At 51.5% G+C, this 22,548-nt stretch overlaps 1 protein-coding gene across 4 annotated transcripts in view; it reads left to right on the top strand.

The window, feature by feature from the left end:
* PAX2 (paired box 2) overlaps positions 1–22,548 on the top strand; it is a 97,621-nt gene that overhangs the window by 65,387 nt on the left and 9,686 nt on the right. For all 4 annotated transcript variants that reach the window (XM_065407230.1, XM_065407228.1, XM_065407231.1 and 1 more), the window contains 2 exons: positions 2,766–2,941; positions 4,696–4,822. In XM_065407230.1, the coding sequence (XP_065263302.1) occupies positions 2,766–2,941; positions 4,696–4,822 (303 nt within the window). The remainder of the gene's footprint in view (positions 1–2,765; positions 2,942–4,695; positions 4,823–22,548) is intronic.

The following is a 22,548-nucleotide window of genomic DNA, read 5'->3' as shown; positions in this document are numbered from 1 at the left end:
CGTACCAGTACACGCAGCACCCACAAGTAGGTGGAGAGACACACACAGTGACATACGAGGTACTGTGCACACACTCGCACAGACATGCCCACTGACTCAGACACACCCAAAGAGATACACACCTTTCTCTCCAGAGAGACAGACTGAGGCACACACATACATCAACACACACATGCTCCTCTTTCTGAGCGTGGACCCAGATTTTCCAAAGAGCACCACACTGGCTTTCCTTGGGCTCTGAGCTGGCAGCCTGCATTTTCAAAAGAGCCTAACTGCCGTTTCGGCACCTGGAGAGATGATTTTCAAGCTCCCTGAAAGCCACTGAGACTTGTGCTCCTTAATGCCTGAGGTACTTTTGAACATCACCCCCTGACATAACAGCCAGTTCACCCAAAGCTCGCCGCACCCGGCACGCCTAGCTCTTCAACAGTCAAGCCCTACACACTGAAATCCTTGCTTTGCCTGGTTAAAGACTTCAGGACTTGGCCCCATGGAATAAGACCAGAGAGAGGGGAAAAGGGCTTAGTGCCAGGAAATGTTGCCTCCCTCCCGGGCCGAGGAGGGAGAATGAGAAGGGGCTGTTGTAGGGGAAGGCTGCCAGCTGGGACAAATCAATATGTAATATTTTCTATGGTCGTGCAAGTGGCACTGTACTAGGTTACTGTATATAATGTACTATTGATTATATCATATCGTATAATCATCTATAAAGGGATACATCTTACAGCCAGGAGGGAGCAGGCTGGGCTATTCCTCCGGGCCACTGCAGTCTGGTCTCAGGTTGGGGTAGGAACTATTCCGGGGAGGCAATTGCTCCAGGGCAGGAGGGTGAGACGAGTGACAGCAGAGCTCTGGGGGGCGAGGTGCCCATTGGGGCACTGTCTCTGCCACAGGCAGGCCACCATGACACGCAGCAGGGGGAGGGCAAAGTGGGTGCTTACACCCTGCACCACGTCCTGAGGAATGAGTTTCGCTCGGGAGCCTCACAGTTTGGGCGACTCAGAGAGAGCCTCGCATCTGGGGAGGTGGCACAATCCCTGGGATGGGGGTGTAACAGAGAGGCTGTCAGGGAGGGGTTAACGAACAGAGCTGAACGCTAATGGGGGGAAAGGGAGGTGAAAGAGGGAGATCCTGACCTCGGGCGGGGAGGGGCTTAGAACGCGGACGGAGTCGCCTCAGGCGGGAAGGGGGGTTAGAACGTGGACGGATTTGCCTCGGGTGGGAAAGGGGGTTAGAACGCGGACGGACTCGCCTCGGGCAGGAAAGGGGGTTAGAACGTGGACGGACTCGCCTCGGGCGGGGAGGGGGGTTAGAACGCGGACGGAGTCGCCTCGGGCGGGGAGGGGGGTTAGGACACGGACGGAGTCGCCTCGGGCGGGAAGGGGGGTTAGAACGCGGACGGAGTCGCTGCGGGCGGAGAGGGGGGTTAGAACGCAGACGGACTCGCCTCGGGCGGGAAGGGGGTTAGAACGCGGATGGACTCGCCTCGGGCAGGAAGGGGGGTTAGAACGTGGACGGAGTCGCCACGGGCAGGAAGGGGGGTTAGAACGTGGACGGAGTCACCTCGGGCGGGAAGGGGGGTTAGAACGCGGACGGACTCGCCTCGGGCGGGAAGGGGGTTAGAACGCGGACGGACTCGCCTTGGGCGGGAAGGGGGGTTAGAACGCGGACGGAGTCGCCGCGGGCGGGAAGGGGGGTTAGAACGCGGACGGAGTCGCTCCGGGCGGGGAGGGGGGTTAGAACGCGGACGGACTCGCCTCGGGCGGGAAGGGGGTTAGAACGCGGACGGACTCGCCTCGGGCAGGAAGGGGGGTTAGAACGTGGACGGAGTCGCCTCGGGCGGGAAGGGGGGTTAGAACGCGGACGGACTCGCCTCGGGCGGGAAGGGGGTTAGAACGCGGACGGACTCGCCTTGGGCGGGAAGGGGGGTTAGAACGCGGACGGAGTCACTGCGGGCGGGGAGGGGGGTTAGAACGCGGATGGACTTGCCTCGGGCGGGAAGGGGGTTAGAACGCGGACGGACTCGCCTTGGGCGGGAAGGGGGGTTAGAACGCGGACGGAGTCACCTCGGGCGAGAAGGGGGGTTAGAACGCGGATGGAGTCGCTGCGGGCGGGGAGGGGGGTTAGAATGCGGACGGGCTCGCCTCGGGCGGGGAGGGGGGTTAGAATGAAGAGAGACTCACGTCTGGCGGGAAGGGGGGTTAGAATGCAGACAGACTCGTTTTGAATGGAACAGGCTGTTATAACACAGACAAACTTGCCACAGATTTGATGCCACACCACAACACTCCCTAAACTCCAGGTGTTTTTGGTGTGCTGTGATTTGGCTACATGTCCCCATCCCTCAGGCCCATTGCTTTGGAATGAGTTGCATCTCTGGTGGTCCCCTAGCAATGCTAATCTCTGCGCTTTGCTCCCATTTTACGCTCTGCAATGGAGATTTGGCGATTTTTAACACTGGAAATCAGCGGAACTGAAACTTATCTCCGAGCCAAGTGCCATTCTCCATGGCCTCAAGTGTGCTGGGCGGGAGCGCTGTAATGTTCCCCATGGAAGCCAGGGGTGAGGTCAGGGCACAGGGGCTCACCCCCAAGACCTCTCAGCCTTCCCTCCCCAGAGGCACAGCTCCCTCGGAGTGGGGGGGTGCTCCTTTCCTGGCCCCTTTGGGCCTTGCACTGCATCACTTGCTGATCTGAGCCAGCAAACACCTCTCCTCAGGGACTGGGTGGGGCTAACTCCCTGTTCTCTCTGTCTGTGTCCCACAGATGTGTCTGAGGGCTCGGTTCCCAATGGAGACTCCCAGAGCAGCGTGGACAGTTTGCGGAAGCACCTTCGTGCCGACACTTTCACCCAGCAACAGCTGGAAGCTTTAGATCGAGTCTTTGAACGTCCTTCTTACCCTGATGTCTTTCAAACATCAGAGCACATCAAATCTGAGCAGGTGGGGGCCTCACCCAGCAACATGGGCACAAATGGTGCTAATCAGGCACGTGGGGGACATGGCAGGGAGTGAGCTCCTTCACTCTCCCATGCACCCTTGACACCCACACCAGCTGCATGTACGCCTATCTTGGCACTTATGTATACATACACATACCCCTATACCGCTTCATGGACACATGCATGCACATGCATCCCTCTCTGCATGGACATACATGTACAGCCCTCTCCACATAGACACGCACATGAACCCCTCTGAATATCCACATCAACACGTCATTGTAAGGAAACGTGCAACTTCAGATTGCACCAGTAACCAGGGAGCTACGAGCTTGTTACAAATTCCATGGGCTTCTCTCTCATGGCCCAGCTCCCCTCTGTGCTTCAGCAGCGCCTGCCCCACACTCCGCCTTTTATCCCGAAAGCTGTTTGTCTTAATAAAATGAAAATCAAAAGTCTTTTTAAACCGCCCCAAGCCATAAACCAACAAAGGAAGGGAAGGAGAAACTGGCTGTAGACTCCCTTCATCCCCGAGTCCCTGGCTTTATTACAATGAATAACCTTTATTTACTTTCATTAGACTATTAAACACCGACACAGTCATTTTTCCCCCTGAAACTCTGAGCAGGGCCCATAAAGCAAATCCAAAGCCTAATTGAGTTCATTTTAATTTCTCTCCGATCACAGCGAATTACTCTGGTGATAAATCAGGGGGCAGGCTCACCCCCAGTAGAAGGCCTAATTTGCAGCTAATTACAAAACTGATTTCTACAGGAAGATCAATACGAGAAGGAATTGGAAATGACTAGGCAATCGTGGCCGGACAGGGACAGGAGGGGGCAGGGAGGGGGCAACTTGCACGCAGCATATGGGGGGGTAGGTGGGTTGGGGAAGCGGATGGAAAAAAACAGAGCAGAAAGAGCAGAAAATCAGTTTTAATTTAACGTAATATTAATCAGAGCAACTTTTCCTGTGTTTTTGTAGTCCCTCTGGTTTCTCTGGCTCCGCGTCTGGTCTGGAGGCTGCCACAATAAAAAGGCAATTACCAGAGCCTTTCGGACAGGACACCCTTTCAGATTCAGTGGCTCTCCCCCTCCCACCCTTCTGTTAGCCATGTGGCTCTCCCCCCTCCCCAATTTCATACCCTGATGCACAAAGTGACAGAGGTGGGGAATGAGGCTTCTTTGTTTCTCAAGAACCAGGAAAGAGGTGGGGGGAATCTCCAAGCAAACTGAGCTCAGATACAATGGCCACCGGCCTACACAGGCCCTGCCTGCAGCAGAAATGCCCCGGCATCCCTGTCATTTCCACTGCAACCTCCTGCCCCAACCATGGGGACATACGTGTTAGCCACGTCCCCAACTCTCCTTTGCCAGGGAGGCTGCCACATCCCTTCTTGATCCCCCTTGAGCTTCTACCCACAAACTTTCCCCCTCGCCCACAGGCCTGGAAGCTTGGCCACACCAGAGGGAATGGGCCACATTCTGCGCTTGGCCACAGCAGAGTAACACCCATTGTTGGTCCCTCTCTGTTGCTGCTGCCCAGATGGGGAAGGAGCCACTGCTCACAGCAGAAGTGAGGGTCTCGTCCACAGCTCCCTGCCCCCCCATCATCTTTTTCCTTCATCTGCTCTGTTTCCTCCTCCTCTCCCATCTGTGCAGGGTTTGGCGTCGCTCCTCTTCCTCCCCCCATCTGTATGCTTTTCCTTCTTCTCGGTGCATCAATAGCAAGCTGTCTCTCTCCTCTCTTCCCCAGGGTAATGAGTACTCCCTCCCAGCTCTGACCCCTGGTCTTGATGAAGTCAAGTCAAGTCTATCTGCCTCTGCTAACCCAGACCTGGGGACCAACGTGTCAGGACCCCAGACGTACCCCGTGGTGACCGGTAAGCTGCCTGCCCAAACGGCACTCCTAAGCCTTTCGTTTATTCCCTAGTCATCACCATTAGCTTCTGCTTTTTCTCCCGATGCAAGATGCAACTCTGTGGCTAACACCGGAATAGAAAGAGAGAGCAAGGGAGCCTGAGGAATATAAGAGGTAAAGACAAGGTTAAAATTCACAGCACTGGCATCCAGGGGTTACATACAGGTGTGCCCAGGTGTGACTCAGGGACAGGTCTGCCCAGCTGTTCATTGGGATAGGATAGGCAGACAGAGAAGAGAGCCTGTGTTGCTGTGTCCTAGATTTCTCCTTCATGTTTGGAACAACAGACTCTTTGCTCACACCTGGACTTCTCGGGGAGAACTAGCTGTTTAGGTTTGTATTTGGCCCTAACGTTTGGAAGGGATACTTGCAAGCCAGGACTCTCCTTTGCAAGCTAGTGCTGCTAAACTATCCTGGCTAAGCTCCCCCTCCCCTCAGCACATGTGCCTCCTACAGCATCTGTCAAAATAGCTCAGTTCCCAGCTTCCCCTCTCCCTCATAGCAGGCACATTAAAATCAGGTGTTTGTGGGAAGCCAGAGGGAGGAAATGAAACCAAATGCGAGACAGCTGGGGGACCAGAGCACAAAGGAGCAACGGACAATTTCTGAGCCAGCAGGCTCTTTCGTTGTTGCATCCACATGCCGTGGATGGCTCAGAAGATGCTAGTGCTGGGGGTGGCACCCTTGTGCCGGAGTTAGACTGTCTTGATCCGTAGCAATGTAAGATGAGGAACGGCTAAGGGGTGGCTTGATTAGTCTATAAATACCTACATGGGGAACAACTACTCGATAAAGGGCTCTTCAGTCTAGCAGAGAGAGTTCTAACACCATCCAATGGCTGGAAGATAAAGCTAGACAAACTCAGGTTAGCAATAAGGCGTAAAAGTTTGTTAGTGAGGGTAACTAATCATAGGAATGATATACCAAGGGGCATGTTGGATTTCCCATCGCTGGCCATTTTTAAGTCATGATGGGATGTTTTTCTAACAGATCTGCTCTAGGTATTATTTTGGGGGCAGTTCTCTGGCCTGTGCTATACAGGAGATCCCAATGGCCCAGGTATCTATGAATAGCACAAGCCAGGGACACAGGTCCTAACTCCCGTAGGTGAAGCATTTGAGGCTCTAAGAGAAAGGGGCAGCTCCCCAGGAAACAGGAAGACTGAGAATGGTGGAAGATGCAGAGGTATCCCATGACTGAGTGAGGAATAGAGGAGGTACAGGGAGATGCAATGACCTCAAGCACAATGGCAGTAAGGACTGGTGGTAATGACGAAGGAAGCAAGGTGGAGCTGAGCCACCTTCCTCGCTAGGGAAGCAGCTGGCTGGGATCTCAGGCTGGGCCCAGACACTCTTGCTGATCCTTCAGAGGAGATGCACGAGTGAGCCATGGGACATAGCCTGTCTGTGAGGGCCAAGGCACTGCTCTCCAGCCTTCAGAGGCAGCTGAGCCAGTGGGTGGATGGCTCTAGTACCCCAAATCTCCAAGGTTGCATTTGCCTAGGTGATTTGTTTGGGGAGTAGTCCCCTGAAATGGAAAATGCTCTGTGGCCAGTCAGGGGACAGTTCCGGGGGGACCATGTGCTCTCACTCATCCTCTGTAGGAGACTCCCACATTTTCTTGCAGCAGCCTTGCCTAGTAGCCCACAGGGTCAGTGTCGCTGGTGGCTGAGTTGGGTATGGCTCCTAGGCAGCTGGCGTGGCTGGCTCCAGTATCACTCAGCTTCCCCAAGAGTAGTCACTGACCACAGGGGTTTTGCACGACACCATGTTAGGATTTGGAGACCTCTGACCTCCAGGTGGGATCCAGGAGCGTAGGTGAGAGTCACCCACAGATACATGGGCTATTTGGCCAGAGGCCTGCAAAGGGTTACTGGGCACTGGGGCAAGGTCAGGGGCTCGGTTTGAGGGAGCCAAGCGATGTGAGTCCTGAGACTTCCTGGGGGATAGGTTTTGGTTTGCTGATATCAGAGCCTGACCTGGGGTAAGTACGAGGCTGACCCCGCCCAGCACTACAGAGGTACTTAGACAGCTGGAATTTGTGGAACAATTGTGCCTCTCCTCCTTCCTGCTCAGATATATATGGCTGGAGATGCGCCTCCGGGCACAGCCCAGCTGCAGGGGCCGGACACACCTCTAACAGAGGGTGCTTCCCTGACAAAGAGCACAGGATCTGGGGGACCTCACCTCGCTCACCTATGGGGCAGTGCCAGAGGAATAGGGCACCCTTATCTCTCTCACAAGAGGCACCTCTCTGACCCGGGGGCAGGATCAGACACAGCACATCCCCTCTTCTTCCTTCTACTGGCCTGTGATGAGGGAGGGGAGCAAAGATTCATGGCTGTTAAGGCTAGAAGGGACCATCAGATGATCTAGTCTGACCTGCTGCACAGCACAGGCCAGAGAACATCATTCAATGTGGGACTCGAGCAGAATCCCAGTAGGCCTGAGACTCTGCACACGTTTTGGATCTGACCCTCAGGAATGGGTTGGAGGAGAGGGGGCTGCAAAGGAGGCCCTGAACTGCTGCAGAAACTGAGCTCAGTGCCTCCCCCATCCATCCACCCACCCTGCACCATGGAACACTCCCAGCTCAGCTTGGGAACATCCCCGCCTGATCCATCTGGATCTGAGAGTGAGAAAAAGTTCATTTCAGGCCCAGCTTGACATTCCCAGGTGGCAACTTAGCACTAACATCTCAATCTGTATGCGACATTTCAATCAGGCACAGAGTAACAAAAGCAGAACCATTAACATTGGGAGCTGTTTGCCAGCGGTAATGACGGAGAAACTCAGAAACTGGAAATGAAAAGAGGATAAAACCCAACCCAAGAGGCGTGGGGAGGGGCGAAGAACAAGGGGTGGAGGATTATTCCTCTGCACTTAGGCCGGGATCCAACGTTTGGATTAATGGTGCCATTACCCGAGAAAGGGCTGCAGATAATGCTCATTCTTAAAATGTTTTTGCTGGCAATTAAATGGCTGCAGTTATTGATCTTCATTGATTTGATGTCCCCCCTGATTTGCATAAGCCATTAAAGATGAATGGTTCACAATGTGTTTGTTATGGGGACAGGCAGAGTTTTCTGGAGGGGCTGTCAAGGTGAGGAACGGTGAATCACTTCCTGATCATCCATTGGCCAGGAGCTATGTGGGGGCAGGACCATGGGGGTACTCTGTGATAAAGCAGGTTCCCCTCCAGCAAAGGGACACTGGATGTGCCTGCCTGAAGTTCAGGGCTTTGGCTGCTCTGGGTGCTTGGAGGAGGCAGTGTGGCATAGTGGATGCAGCACTGGACAGGGACTTAGGAGAACTGGGTTCTGTTCTTGGCTCTTTCTCACTTGGACTGAAATTCTGGCCCCTATGGGGTTTTGCCATTGACTTCAGTGGAGCCAGAATTTCACTCTTGGTGTGTAACATTGGGCAAGTCATGTGACCTTCCAGTGTTTCAGTTTCCCAGTGTGTTGCATGGGGATGACCATCACGACTGAGCGCTAGGATGAGGGCCATGTCTTATGAGGCTGGGAGGTGAGATAAAGGGGCTTCAGGGTCACCCATACCTATGGTACCCTTTTCTTCTGTACTGTTGGGGGTCCCTGTGACTCCCAGCAGTGCGCCATCTCAGCTTGTGGAAAGGGCGACACCTCTGAACACTGGACACGCTACAATCTGAGACTGTAGAGTGCTGCCTATTGTCCAAGCTCTGGCCATTTTAGGAGGGGGCTGGATGGGGGGAGAAGCTCTCCAGGGGCTCCAGCCAGCTCGGGCCAGAAGGAAGGGCTCTCTCTGAAGTCTCCAGAAAGAATAATATGGTGGTTGGCTTTACTTTGGCAGCAGTTGATGGTGTCTTTTCTGTCTGTGAAATCCGATTGGGAGGTGTGTAAGTTAAATATTGCAGCCCATAACCCCAGAGGGATTGCAGAGCATGGCTTGTGTTCCTCTGGTGTCCCAAACAAGGGCAAGTTCACCAGTGGGCTCCTTGATCCACAGAGTGCTCTAGGGAAATCCTGAGAGCAAAGGTAAGTGTGTGGTGCTGAAAGTCAGGGTTAGTGGTCACCAACACTGCATGATGTTACTGGAAGCAAAGAAGGCAGGGGCCTCCCCACCACGAATGGAAGAATCTGCCAAGAGCAATATCACAGTGCATATTCCAAGAGCAGCTGCAGTGGTGTGGTTACAAAAGGCAGAACCTTGCTTAGCATGGCCAACACTGAGGATCAGCCTCCAAACAGTAATCTGGAACACCTTTGATGATCTGTTTGCCCCATCACCTCCTGAAGAGAGACCACCTGACGCCATTCATTCACAGTGGAGTGGACGGGCCACCCTTATGCTTCCTCTGGAACAACAGCTGGTCGTTTCCTTCCCAAGTTGATGCCAGTGGGCTAGAGAAGTGCAGTTGTGTAGTGTGCTGCTGCTATCCCCCAGGTGCCAGAGGGTGGCCTCAGAACCGCTAGAAGCCCCATTTCCTTCAGCTCATCTTCTGCATGCATAGGGGGATGGGGCAGTTTCCTTCATGCCAGCGAGCTGAGTGCTTGGGAGATGAAACTTGGGGCAAATCCCAGATCCCTGGGAACCAAACAGCTTTCTCAGAAACCAAGGCCAAGCCTGGGGGCCTCAAGTTAGGCAGCTGCAGCTGTATCTGAGAACCTAAGAACGAGCGAGGCTGGATTTTTAAAGGTGTTTTACACTGAAGTCAGTAGGAGCTGCAGGTGCTCAGCCTCTCTGAAAATTGGGCCCCTTACCTAACTAGGAAGTGAGGAGACTAATGTTGGGCCACCCACGTGTGCCAATTTTTTTAGATTTCAAGGCCAGAAGGGACATTTCTGATCATTTAGTCTGACCTCCTGCATAACACTGGCCAGAGAATGTCTCCCAGTGATCCCTGCATCCAGCCCATATCATGTGGCTGAGCTACAGCATTTATTTTAGCAAGGGTTCCCATCTTGATTTAAAGACTTCAAGTGATGGAGAATCCACCATGTCCCTTGGTTATTTTGGCCCTGAATACTCCTACGTGTTTTGATAGTCCCCATAGACATGTGAGCGGGGAGGGTATGTAGTATTGGGAAAGCAAAGAGCAACACTAATGTGACAATATATACAGTGTGAGCTGATTTTCAGAGGTGCTCAGGGCTTGCAGTTCCCTCAATAGGAGTGCAGCACCCCAAAAGTCTGAGAAATAATAACTCAGGAGCAGCCAGAGTGAAATGATACAGAAAGTTCTTTACCTGCTGGTGACAACCAATAAGAATATTGTCCTCCATGGGGTTGTGCCCTATCCATGGGATAGATAGCATAGTTGGAGCCTAACCCAGGTTTTGGGTCTCAATGCATGTGCATGGAGGTGTTGACACCTTGGGTGCAAGGACAGCCCGTCTCCCTTGTTTGTAACTACCAACCCAGCTCTAAAAGCCAGTAGGCATGGAGAAGAGATGAGTGTGCACCTGGAGGGGGAATGTAAACCCAAAAAAGTTCAGCAGCTTGTTCTCATCTGTCATCAGTGGCTTCACAGATCCCCATTCTTGAAAACTAACAAGTAGTTATCACACAGAAGGGAACAGAGGAAAGCCGCATGTTTCCAGGTGTGCTGGTAATGGGATGTGGAACTTTTCAACGAACTAAGGAGGCTTAAAAAAGGCCTTAGTCCTACTAAAACAAAAATTAAGGGCCCTCCTTAACATCCACCATATGGAGGAAAGTCTCCCTTTTTGGAATATGCACCTGAGAACAGAAGAGAATATTGAGATGGAATTCTGAAGTGGCTTTCAGTAATAGCTTGGTATCAGGATGGAGGTCCTTCAATTCAATCAAGGAGGGTTAGCCAACAGGATAGCCATCAGAAGGTTTGAGAAGGCCAATCTTGAGGAAAATAAAACCCAGTGAACACTCACAATTGGCTTGCAAGCTTATTTGAGAACATTCTGTTTCACAGGAGGCTGTAAATGGAGACAGCCCTTTGAGAAATATTTGTCTGTAGGCAAGGGAAAATTTTGTTTCCCTCAGTTCGCTCCTAGAAAGGTGTAGTATCAGCTAAATGAATCTTGACTGCAGCCACCTGCAGTCCAGACCAATCTATGGTCCAAGCAAACAGGCAAACAGGTACTTTAAAACACTTTGCGATCAACTGAAATGGAAAAGGACCTCCATTTGTTTTCCGACGCGGAGGATTCTGAGATACTGTAGTGAGCTGGTTAGCGGGTATGGACAGGAGCAGGATAGTCTTCACATCATGGTTCTCACCAGCAAAGCCACCAAGTGCAGGGGGGCTGGCTCTCATGGAAAACCCTTCCCTCTCCCAGAGAAAGAAGGCCTGTTCTTAGAAGAACAAATAGCATCCAGAGCGTCAAGGCCTGAGAACTAACCCATGATGTGCCCAAGCAGAGGCTACCAGAAATGTGCAAGTGCCCTAAAGTCTCACCTTCCTAAAGACCTTGTGCATCAGAGGAAAGGGAAAGAGGATTTCCTCATGGAGAAAGGATGGAATGAGTGTAATAGAGAACCAGGATCCTATCCCATTCTGGAGAAAAAACACATGCATTTGAACTAGTTCCTGGAGGCACAGCAATGTGCTTGTGATGATCCACATTTAAGAAAATAGAATTCACCACCTGTTGCAATGGTGACCTCCTCTGAGGGTCTGTTGACTACAGCACACACCTTCAGCTGCTGTCTTTGCCACTCAAGCAAGTTGCAGTGAAACAGTTTAACAGTGAGCTCCAGTTAGAAATAGTCTCTCCAATGGCACGGTGAGAGCCCCAGTACTTTGGTGGACTGGCAAAGAACTTAAGACAATACTATAGGCACGGATTAAAATGAGGCAGAACACTCCCCCTCCTCTCCTTGGCTTGGGATTGACGCAACCTCCCCTGCTCCTTGCTTGGGTTGGTGAGAATTCCCCTCTTGCTCCAATCTTCTGTAACCGCTGACTCTAGAGAACAATTCTGCTCAGGGATTGAGTGAGCTGACCTAATAGTTCCTCTGCAGTTAACTACTGGGAGTTAGGAATTTGCTTCATAGATGGTAAAGACTAGAGAAAGACAGACCTCCAAGCTTTTACAGGTCACTTGCTTGGCTGGAACTTCTTACAACAAACACTCACTCCTGCATACCCAGTGCCTCCACTGAATGGCTGTCACCAAGAGGCATATGACAAATACACATGGTGCTGCCGCAAGCCCTGAGAAGATCATTTGTTACTGGGAATGATTCTGGTCCTCCAGCAGAATGGAGATACTTTCTGTGAGAAGGACAGACTGCAGCATGGAAATATGTCAAATTAGGTCAAGTGCACAGAGCCAGTGTAGATTAAGGCGGAAAGGGAAAACTGCATTGAGGGTGAAGATTCACAACTGTATCCTTCCAAGATACCTGTTTAGACTTTGGAGAGCTAAGATGTAGCATAAGCTCCTTCTCTGTTTGTGATCAGATGATAGTAATAGATCTCATGGCACGTCTGCAGACAAGGATTGACTTTCCAGCACCAGGAGAGATGTTATCTCCTTATCTCATCAGAAGAGGTGGGAAAGCAAAAGGCATCACTCCGCTCAGTGACTTCCAGGACCAAATGGCCCAAGGTGATGGTTGGCCAGACAGCTTAGCAATAGCAGGGAGAGGACAGGAATCAGAGGAGCTGGTTCCAAGCTTTCAGGGGAAGGTTCATTGAGGATAATTGTGAAGGCACAGAGGAGGGAATAGACAAGGATTTTGAAGAGGAAGGACTTAGTGAATCTCAGGCTTGAATGAGCATGAAAGGCAGATGGGTGTGATAAGCTGGATGTGGCTGGACCTGCAAGAAATGATGCCACCTTTAAATTAATGTTTACGTTGGTGCTAGAGATAGTAGTGAATTGACATTCCTAGATCTGTTTGGCCTCAGTGCAGGTATGACCTTGCAATTGTGCCTCAACCCTGACCACAAGGGGCCACCTCTAGGGAAGAAGATTATGTAGTCCCCATTCCCCCTCAGTCCTGGGATTTAAGAGGCTGCCAATGAGTGCCTCTTGTGATGGCGATTTCTGTGACATGGACCCACCAATCTATTTTACATCAGTCAGTCAACAGCCATCATTAAATGCATGCCTTCAGAGAGCTGGATAGTGTGTGGAAGGCTCTGGCCTTCTCTTATCAGTGTAGAATGGGGGAGAGATTCTCCAGGAAAATTCATTGTGCCTCAGTATCAATAGAAGAATATCTCTACAGAGGAAAGACTGCACATGCCTAGGATGGCCCTGGAGCAGGGCCGGTGCTACCATTTAGGCCAACTAGGTGGTTGCCTAGGGCGCCAAGATTTGTGGGCACCAAAAAGCGGTGCCCCCAATTTTTTTTTTACAGCGGCCGCTGCGCTGGGAGGGAGAGGGAGTCTGAGCCGCCGGCAGGCAGCCCAGGGGTTCCCCGGGTCAGCGCGCCGCCAGCAGCCTAAGCGTTCCCCGGGTCAGCGCGCCGCCGGCAGCCCAGGGTTTCCTCTGAGTCAGCGCGCCGCCGGCAGCCCAGGGGTTCCCTGGGTCAGCGCGCCACCGGCAGCCCAGGGGTTCCCCTGGGTCAGAGCTGCCGCATGGATCCCCGGACCAGGGGGGTGGGGAGCTGCCGCGGGGGGGGGTGCCTCAGGGTGGAGGGGGGGCGGGGAGCTGCCACAGGGCTGGGGGGGGGTGCAAGGTGGAAGTTTCGCCTAGGGCGCGAAACTTCCTTGCACTGGCCCTGCCCTGGAGTATACTGGAAACTGACATGTCTCCTGCTCTGACAGTATTTCTGAGCATACTTTGAAGGCACCTTCATGTAGTTGGCCACATTTAAGCCCCAGTGCAGCAAAGCACTTAAACATGTGCTTCACTTTAAGCATGTGAATATTTTCATGTGAATGCAACATCCCAATGAACTAGGAGTCAGCAAATGGGGCTTCACTGAACTAATGCATTTGCCAAATTTACCAGGCACATCATTCTTTGTCCAGGTTTTAACTGTTGTACCTGCAGATAAATGTTCCTAGAGCCATGTAGACTTGACTTCAATGGGGCTACACAGCTGATTAAAGTTAAGCATGTTCTGACAGAATGCATGCATCCACCCAATATACTGGAAGCTTCGTGCTGTACTGTATTTGAGGACTACAGAGCCTCGTTTTTTCCAGTAGGGGAGGAGGTGAAGATAACATGTCTGTTTATTTATAGAGCTACTGTCAACACCAAAAATGTAGATTTTGTAAAATACAGTTTTAAAAAGGAAGCTGCAAGGGCATTACAAAACCTGATATAAACATCAATAAAATCACAACAGCTTTGACTTTCAAGAAAAACCAGGTCTGGGGTTGTTCCTTTGCATATGTATTTCAGCAATTCCCTGCAGTGCTGAGAACTCAAAGGACAGCATCGGGCTAGGGCTTGGAAAATGGTGAATGAATCGGAGCAGAAACAGAAACTAGCTCCACACGGTCCGCTGTCCACCCAGAGTGCAGTGCAAACAGAAAGCAAGAGCAGTTGCCCTGAAAAGCAGATTAGGGTCTTTGCATCCTTTCCATTGTTATAACCAAGGGAATGTTAGCAACACAGGGAAAGGGGGAGAGAGTTTTAAATACAGGATGATTTTTAGCTTGAGCATGATTTTCATAACGTTCTTGCAAAAGGAAGGTCAAAGAAGGAGTGGAAACAGCCACAGTGCAAGATACAGTATGTCACACCTGCAGGACTGGTAAGACCTCTGGAGCCAGATCCTGACTAGATGGAAATTGACTTTGGTGGAATTGACTTACGGCTCCATTGACTTTGGTGGAATTTCACCAATTTACAGCAACTCAGGATCTGGCCCTGCCAGTTTGCACTGGACAATCTGTTCTAAGTGAGGGGGAGCTGCCATGGGGAAGGCGGCTGGTTCGATGGTTAGAGTATTAGCATAGGACTTGGGAGAGCTGGGTTCAAGATCCTGCACTGCTACAGACTTCCTGTGTGACCTTGGGTGAGTTACTTAGCCTCTCCGTGCCTCAGTTCTCCATCTGTACAATGGGGATAATAGTGCTCCCTACCTCACAGGGGCAGTGTGAGGATAAATGCACTAAAAATCAGGAAGTGCTCAGATACAATAGGAGTGGGGGCCAGATAAAGACCTTAGATAGACCAGGGAAATGCTGAGGGACTCATAAATATTGGCAAGACAGTGCACAGCAGTGCATTAAGAGGGTGTGCCTAGTGACCCCTTGAGTAGGGACCTGCCATCCAGGAATTCCCTTCCTTGTTTTGAGTAAAGAAAAGAAACCCTGAATGCAGCTAGTTTGTCCTCCAGGAAACGGGCACTGAAAAACAAGCAGCTTATCCCTCCTGCAAACCAACCCGCTTCCCCCGCCTCCCCATCAGCCACAGAGAGGGCAATAAATGCCGAGATGAGTCTCCGAAGGAACCCAAAGCTGTGAATCTTCCTCTCGCTCTGTCTGGCCAAAATCGTGGGGGGAATTTAGGCCAGAGATCACCAATTCCACCTGCCCGCCAGGATAACAGAGGAGAGTATTAGTAGGGAAGGAAAACAGCCATAACTCAGCCAGTGCAGGGGGGAGAGAGGAGCTGAAAGTGGGGAAGATATTTAGTCCTCTGCAGCTCTGTCACAGATGAGTGTCATAGTAGCTACACCCCCCACACCTCTGGCCCCCCAAAACTTTCCCCAACTTGACTGTGGGCAGCATCAGGACACCGAGCGCCCTTTACAATGTGTAGGGAACCTAGAATAGGATAGGATGAGGCTCTCCACTTCTTGGGAGGGGTCACAAGCTGTTCCATTTCTGATTCAATTGCTGGTCGATTTCCATAGTAATAAGACATTGACAGATACTGCCAGGGTTCCCTAATGCAATCTTACCGAGGGACGCCCCTCCCAATGAGAAAGAGACAAGCCAGCGTATTGCAGTGCCATGGCTCGTTGGACTGATGCCACTTCCAGGATGTCTGTGCGTGGGGGAGATGTGGGGAGAGGTCTGCCTTCCTTTACCTGAAATACCACAGGATTAAAGAGCTACAGTGAAAAGGGACGACCATCCAGACTGAATCTGCAACTGAAGTTTGGGATGAGTTAAAATGAAAAATGGGTGTCTCTTCTAGCTGCTTAGGTAGTGTGTGTGTGTGTGTGTGTGTGTGTGTGTGTGTGTGTGTGTGTGTGTGTGTGAGAGAGAGAGAGAGAGAGAGAGAGAGAGAGAGAGAGAGAGATTCTTAGGAGGATGGGATCGATTGATCAATCTTGTCTACATGGCACACTGTGTAGCTGTACTTCACTACCTGGGTAGCTCTACCAGTGGTAGCAATGGGGAAAGCTATGTTGCAGACAAACATAGGTGCTTTTACTCAGGGCAGGGTTAGATAACATGGTGGTAGACATGTTTATGTGTTGTCCACCAGTGGAGTTGTCTTGCAAGTGAGTTACAACTATGCAGTTTCCTAGTGTAGACTGACAGACAGATGCTCATCTTTGGCCCTCTGATCATGCACTCTTTGCCCACCAGAGGAAGGTCTTTGGTATATCTGCATCCCTGTCACCCATGCTGTGTTGCTCTCCACCCCTATATCCCCTCCATTGAGTTCGAGGTGCTGCCTTTGAAAGGTGTGAGGAATTTTTCTTCCTAAGCCCTGATGTGTGCAAGTGGGGACTGGGATCATCTCCACTGCAAATCTGGCAGGTGCTTTAACCACCTCAAAACACTGGGACAAATAGCTTCTGGTCCCTTAACCCTGCCCAGCTTTGCAAGGCAAGGCCTGGCGCTGTTGTTCCCATTGCGAGGGCTTTAGTAAGCCTTTCAAGCTGAAATCCTCTCTGTGGTGGCTGGGCAGAGAGGAAATCCAGGGGCTGGATCAGATTGGCCTAATGCTGCAGCAGCTTAAGCAGTCTGTTTTACCAGAGATTATGGTTTCACTTACACAGAGCGCCTGAAAAATGTTGCGGTTTAGAAAGGATTAGAGCTGAAAATTCAATGCTTTAAAAGAGAAATAAAGCAGAGGAGGGACTGGAAAAACCCCATGTGCCTGGGGGCTGTGCAAACAGGATTAACCTCTGCCCATACCACCCCTCACTCCTGCCCACCCACGATTCCCTCCTTCTGGGTGCCAGCCAGACCTGCTGTGCTACGCTGGGATATAGAGACCTGCAACTGCCTGAGGCTAATCTGTCCTGGGTTGGTTATTGAACCCCGGTTTGGAAGGGCAGCTTCTCCCCAGTTATGTGGGAGATGCTCAGCTTCTACGCTGCTGGGTGGCCATGCAAATCTCCAGGCTACAAAGGTAGGGAGTGATCACGCTAGACCACAGTGCATTTGGTACAGGTACCTGGGCACTGATTCACCACATTTGTCATTTTGCACTGAAATGTGTCATATACTTGTGTCCTCACTGCAGACAGACTTGTTGCAAAGAGGTCCCAGTGCTCAGAGTTCTTTGCTGGCCGTAAAGGTTCCAGATCCCTGGAGGAGACCACACATAGTAAATTTACCTTTTTGACTGCCAGCAAACCTATCTGAGACAGATATGCTAGAGGCAGACATGTTGGGGATTGTATGGTGCACTCAGAATAAGCAACACTCAGACATAGAAACTCCCCTCTCTCACCACCTAGACAGGCGCTACAACCTAGCATCGATTCGGGCACCTGAAGTTGATAAGGCCCGCCCAAGTGATGAGAGAGTCTGAAAGACTTTGCCATCTATCACATGCCTAACTCTATACAAACCAAGGTCACCCAAGCTGACTCACCTGTACGCCCCTGGCAATACCTGCCATGATGGCAGAGTGATGCCATTCATTGACGTGAGGGTAGAGGTTTGCCATGTCAAACTTGGATTGGGCCTGATCCCACCATACAGTCTTCTCTTCCATATTTTCTGACACTTGCCTCATTCTTGAGGGCACAAACGACCATGGGTGCTAGTCAATAGCCACATTTTAGATCTCTGAGCTGGGTGAGTCCCTGACATAGACACCTAGGTTGGGGGCCCAGGGTTTCTGTCTGGTAGCCTACCTCCCTGAGAACTAGGTTCTACTTGGGTCTTCACTGAGTACTCTGATGGCCAATTTGACTTGGCCCAATTCTGCCACATCTGGGTTTCCCATTCAAAAGTATCTCAATGGAGATGTACCATACTCCTCCACCAAGGAACCCTAGCTTGGGTCTGAGATGACACAGCAGTCACTTTTCCTAGGGAAAAGAGTTTTGGCACCACATTACTATGCACCCTGACCCCACAGAGAGGACGGAGGAGCAGAAAGGACAGTCCAGAAGCTTCAGAGCATCCTTCTCCCATCCCTGCCCCCTGCACTGCTTCCGCCCACACCCCATCCTGTTCTGCTTGCCTCTTCTTGCATCCCACTCCCTGTACCCTCCTGTGCATCCCTCTCCTCCCCACTCTGTTGCACTGCTCCCTCCCATCCCAGTAGAGGCATCACTGGGATCAGAACCTGGGCCCTTGCATATATTCCCTGCTGTTATCTCAACCCCTGCTCCTTGGATCTGCCCCCAACCTTTGTCATTTTTTAAATTAATCTCCCTGTTGTTTTTTTAATCACTCCATTTTCATTCACCCATTTTGTTCTCCCTGTGCTCTGTCTGTCTATCTCTGTCCATCCCTTACCCTACCAAAGAAAGCCTCTCCTCTCCCCTCGGGATAAAGCAAGAGCCTCAATGAGCCTCCCTCACCCCTTTCACCTGCACCTCACCGGCCAGCTGTGGGCAGGCTGACTTCCAGCCCTTCCTCATGACCTTTCACCATGGCGCCCCTTCTGGGCAGTCCAGCAGCCAGCCTTGGATGGCAGGGAACAGGGATTATTCATGCATACAGGGAATGCTGCCGGTGAGGGGCTCAGTCCCATCTGAGGGAGAGATTAACTGCACACTCCTGAAATGTCAGTTAGAAAAGTGAACAGAAGCTAACAGAGCAAGCCCCAAAGCCAGCGTTATCCTCAGGGCTGTATCTAAGGCGTGGGTTCTCTATGTGGGGGGGTTCTCTACGTGGGGGGGGGGTGTCACAAAGAGGTTTCAGGGTTGTATGTAGTTAAATGGGAGAAGGGGTCACAACTAGATGGGAGTGGGAGCTGGGGTGGAGCTCAAGTATGGAAAAGGTTGAGAACCACTGGGACTGGGGAATCCTGGGATGAACTAAAGAGGCTGTAGTGCTGCTGTGCATTGCTCTGGTGCATGCATCACCAGACTGCTGTGAGCAGTCCTAGCCCCCAGTTAAGGAAAGAGATCAAGAAGCTGCAGCTAATACAACAATGGTTCAAAGGCTGAAAGATAAGAGGTGTGGTGGGGAGAGAGCGGAGGTGATAAAGTTATGTAGTCTTCAAATGGGCCAGCCTTAGAGCTAACAATAGAAATGAAGAAAGAGGCTTCTTCACAGTGTAAGAAGCTGCTAAGACAAGGAGCAGAAGCCTGAGGTCAAAGAAGGAAAAATCTGAGCTAGATACTAGGGAAACTTTTTACCTGCCAGGGCAGTTGGACAATGGAACAGACTCCTGTGGGAGGTAACTGAGGGACCAACACAGCAGAGATTCACAGACAGGTTAGATGAGCAGGAGCAGGTAGGTTATTTTACCTCTGCTGGAATCCTATGTCCGGTTCTGGTGCCCACAATTAAAAAAGTATATTGACAAATTGCAGAGGGTTCAGAGGAGAGCCACAAGAATGCTGAAAGGTTTAGAAAATCCGCCTTATAGCGATAGATGCAAGGGGCTCAATCTATTTATTTTAACAAAGAGGCGATTAAGGGGTGACTTGATCCGTCTAGATGTACTGACATGGGGAACAAATATTTGATAATGGGCTCTTCAGTCTAGCAGAGAAAGATCTAAGACCATCCAACGGCTGTGGAAGTTGAAGCTAGACAAATTGAGACCAGAAATAAGGTGTACATTTGTAACAGTGAAGGTAGTTAGCCATTGGAACATCTTACCAAAGGTTGTGGTGGAGTCCTTATCACTGGAAATGTTTAAATCAAGATTGGATGTTTTTCTGAATGAGTTCAAACCGGAATTATTTTGGGGGAAGTTCTCTTGCCTGTGCTATACAGAAGGTCAGACTAGATTATCATAATGGTCCCTTCTGGCCTTGGAGTCTATCAAATAGTAGGAACTCCATCCTGCAAAAGTGTGTGGTGACTCAGACTGGATGACCCAAGGTGGCGGTTCTGGCTCTACCATCTAGGGAATGTGTTTCATGTCCTTTCAGTGCATTAAGCTTTTCAGCTCAGGGCCCATGACTACTTTAAGTTTGGAAAGTGCCCAATGCAAACAGTGCCACCTCTACCTTCTACTTCCTATGTTGTTGTTATTCCCTCTAACGTCTCCCTTTTCATTGAGGTTTGCATTGTTAAAATCTCTATTCCTCATTTTCTGGCTCTTTTGAGAACCTCCCAGTAGGAGACCAGGGAGCAAAACAGTATTGCGAGCTCTCTTGGTCCAAACTTTAAGGCAGCGTCTTGGTGCTTCTAAGTTCTGTGTCTCGCCTAGCCCAAGCTATCTCCAGCAATGTTCCTCTAATTCCACATTCGACAAGCAGCCTCTGGAGCAGAGCACGGTGAAATGTTTCAGGAGATGCAGGTTCCTTCAGTATCTCTCTGCCTTCAGGCCAGGGAACTGTAGATGGGAGAAAGCTCAAGGTTCCGTTCTCTAGCTCAGAGAGCCACAGTTGAGTCGAGGGCTCCGTTTTGATCACTCAGGAGGTTCCTGGGTTGCGGGAATGACCTGGCAATGGAGGCTTGTCAGAAATCAGACAGCAATCTGGCTTTGTCATTGACCCGTGAGCTCAGGTGGGTGATGAGCAGTGTTCCCTCTAATTTTTTACATCCATGTGCGGAATGAATTTTGTTCTGTGCACCAATATGGAGGTGATGTGTGGCGGGGGTGGGGCCAAGGGGTTCAGAATGTGGGAGGGGGCTCAGGGCTGGGGCAGAGGGTTCAGGTGTGGGGGGGTGAGGGCTCTGGCTGGGGGTGCGGGCTCTGTGATGGGGCCGGGGATGAGGGGATTGGGGTGCGGGAGGGGGCTCAGGGCTGGGGCAGAGGGTTGGGGTGTGGGAGGGGGTGAGGGCTCCAGCTGAGGGTGCGGGCTCTGTGATGAGGGGTTTGGAGTGCAGGCTGCCCCGGGTCTGTGGTGGTGAGAGAGGACTCCCCTCAGCCTTCTCTCGCGGCAGCAGCTCGGGGCCGGATGAGAGGTGCCTCTCCCCGGCCATGGCAGCTCCGGTGGGCATGGGCTGGGCCGGGCTGGGGGAGGGGATCCTCTCCCAGGCAGCTCCAGAGGGCCTGGGCTGGGCCAGGCCGGCAGACGGGCTCCCGCAGCTCTGGTGGCGCTGGGCTGGGCCGGGCCGACAGACGGGCTCGTCTCCCCGGCAGCTCTGGTGGGCTTGGGCTGGGCTGAGCCGGGCGAAGGGCTCCTCTCCCTGGCAGCTCCGGTGGGCCTAGGCTGGGCTCTCCCTGCCTGCATGGTGGCCATGCAGCTTACAGGGAACTTATGTGATGAGCCTGTTTGCGCACTGACACTGAAAGAAGTTTGTGTGCAGGGCATGCTCCAGGGCTCCACTGCAGAACCCTTATTCCCCTTGTCGTTCTCTTTCTTATTTGAATAGTCCCATTGATGTCAGTGAGTGTTCACCACCCTGAAAAAATGTTCCTCAATGAGGCCATTGATGTTTTTTGAGAGGCAACCAAAACCCCATTTAAAGAACTAGGCAGCTTTACCCCCCGTGACTCCAGAATGTCACAGGTTCTACCAAACTACAACCAAGTGAAACCCCAGCAAAGTAAAGCAGGGCCCCCATGTGATGTCAGCAGAGAAACCCATGGAGAAACTCTGATGTGTAATCTGGTTTGATTCCACCACAGCCAAGATGGTGGCACAGTCTGCATTGCCACACTGACCCAGACGGAGGAGAGCTGTCACCTTCTTTTTCCAGGCTGGCACTGTTGAAGGAGCCTTAGGGAATTAGGTGTCCAACTCCAACTGTATTTTCCACATCTGGGTGTGAATGTAGGGTGGAGGGTGTGCCTACATCTGGGTATGAATGTGAGGGGGGGGTGCCTATACTTGGATATGAATCTGAAGGGGGTGTACCTAGATTTGGGTGTGAATCTGAAGGGGGTGTACCTAGATCTGAGTGGGCGTAGATCTGGTGTGATTTGTGTGCATGTGCCTGCGTCCCCACATTTGAGTAGGAATGTCAATGTGTATGTACTTCACCTGCCACAGCAGCATTTCAGTACAGGGATATCAAGCCGAGAGGTCTCCACCACTTTTCAGTGACATTTTTCCCCACTTGACACCTGCTGTAATGTGCCAGGCTGCTCAGCCTGGGAAAGCCCAGCAAGTCCGAAGCATGGACGCTCCACTGTACACATAATTCTCCCCCGAGGGAGAGGATGAAAGAAAGAACAACCCACACATGACAGATGTTAGTTACGTTGCTTAATGGATGACTGGAAATCACTAAGGTACCACCGTGATGAGGGTGGGATAAGAACCTATAGAATAGAATAGAATGGCATGATGCACTCTTAGGCATCACCTCTGGGGGATGGACAGAGTGCAGCAGAACCAACCCACCAATTCCCACCATCCAGGGTGAGGAGAGACGGCAATGGGTGGGGACCCTCTCAAGGGACAGACCAAGGCTTGCATTTCTTCTTATTTTAACCAGTCTGGTTCACCAATCACTAGTCAAAGTCCAAAAGCTGTGACACTG

The sequence above is a fragment of the Emys orbicularis genome, chromosome 7 (assembly GCF_028017835.1).
Source record: "Emys orbicularis isolate rEmyOrb1 chromosome 7, rEmyOrb1.hap1, whole genome shotgun sequence".
NCBI classification, from domain to species: Eukaryota; Metazoa; Chordata; order Testudines; family Emydidae; genus Emys; species Emys orbicularis.
Note: the sequence above shows the minus strand (reverse complement) of the source record. Positions and strands in the feature narration are given on the sequence as shown.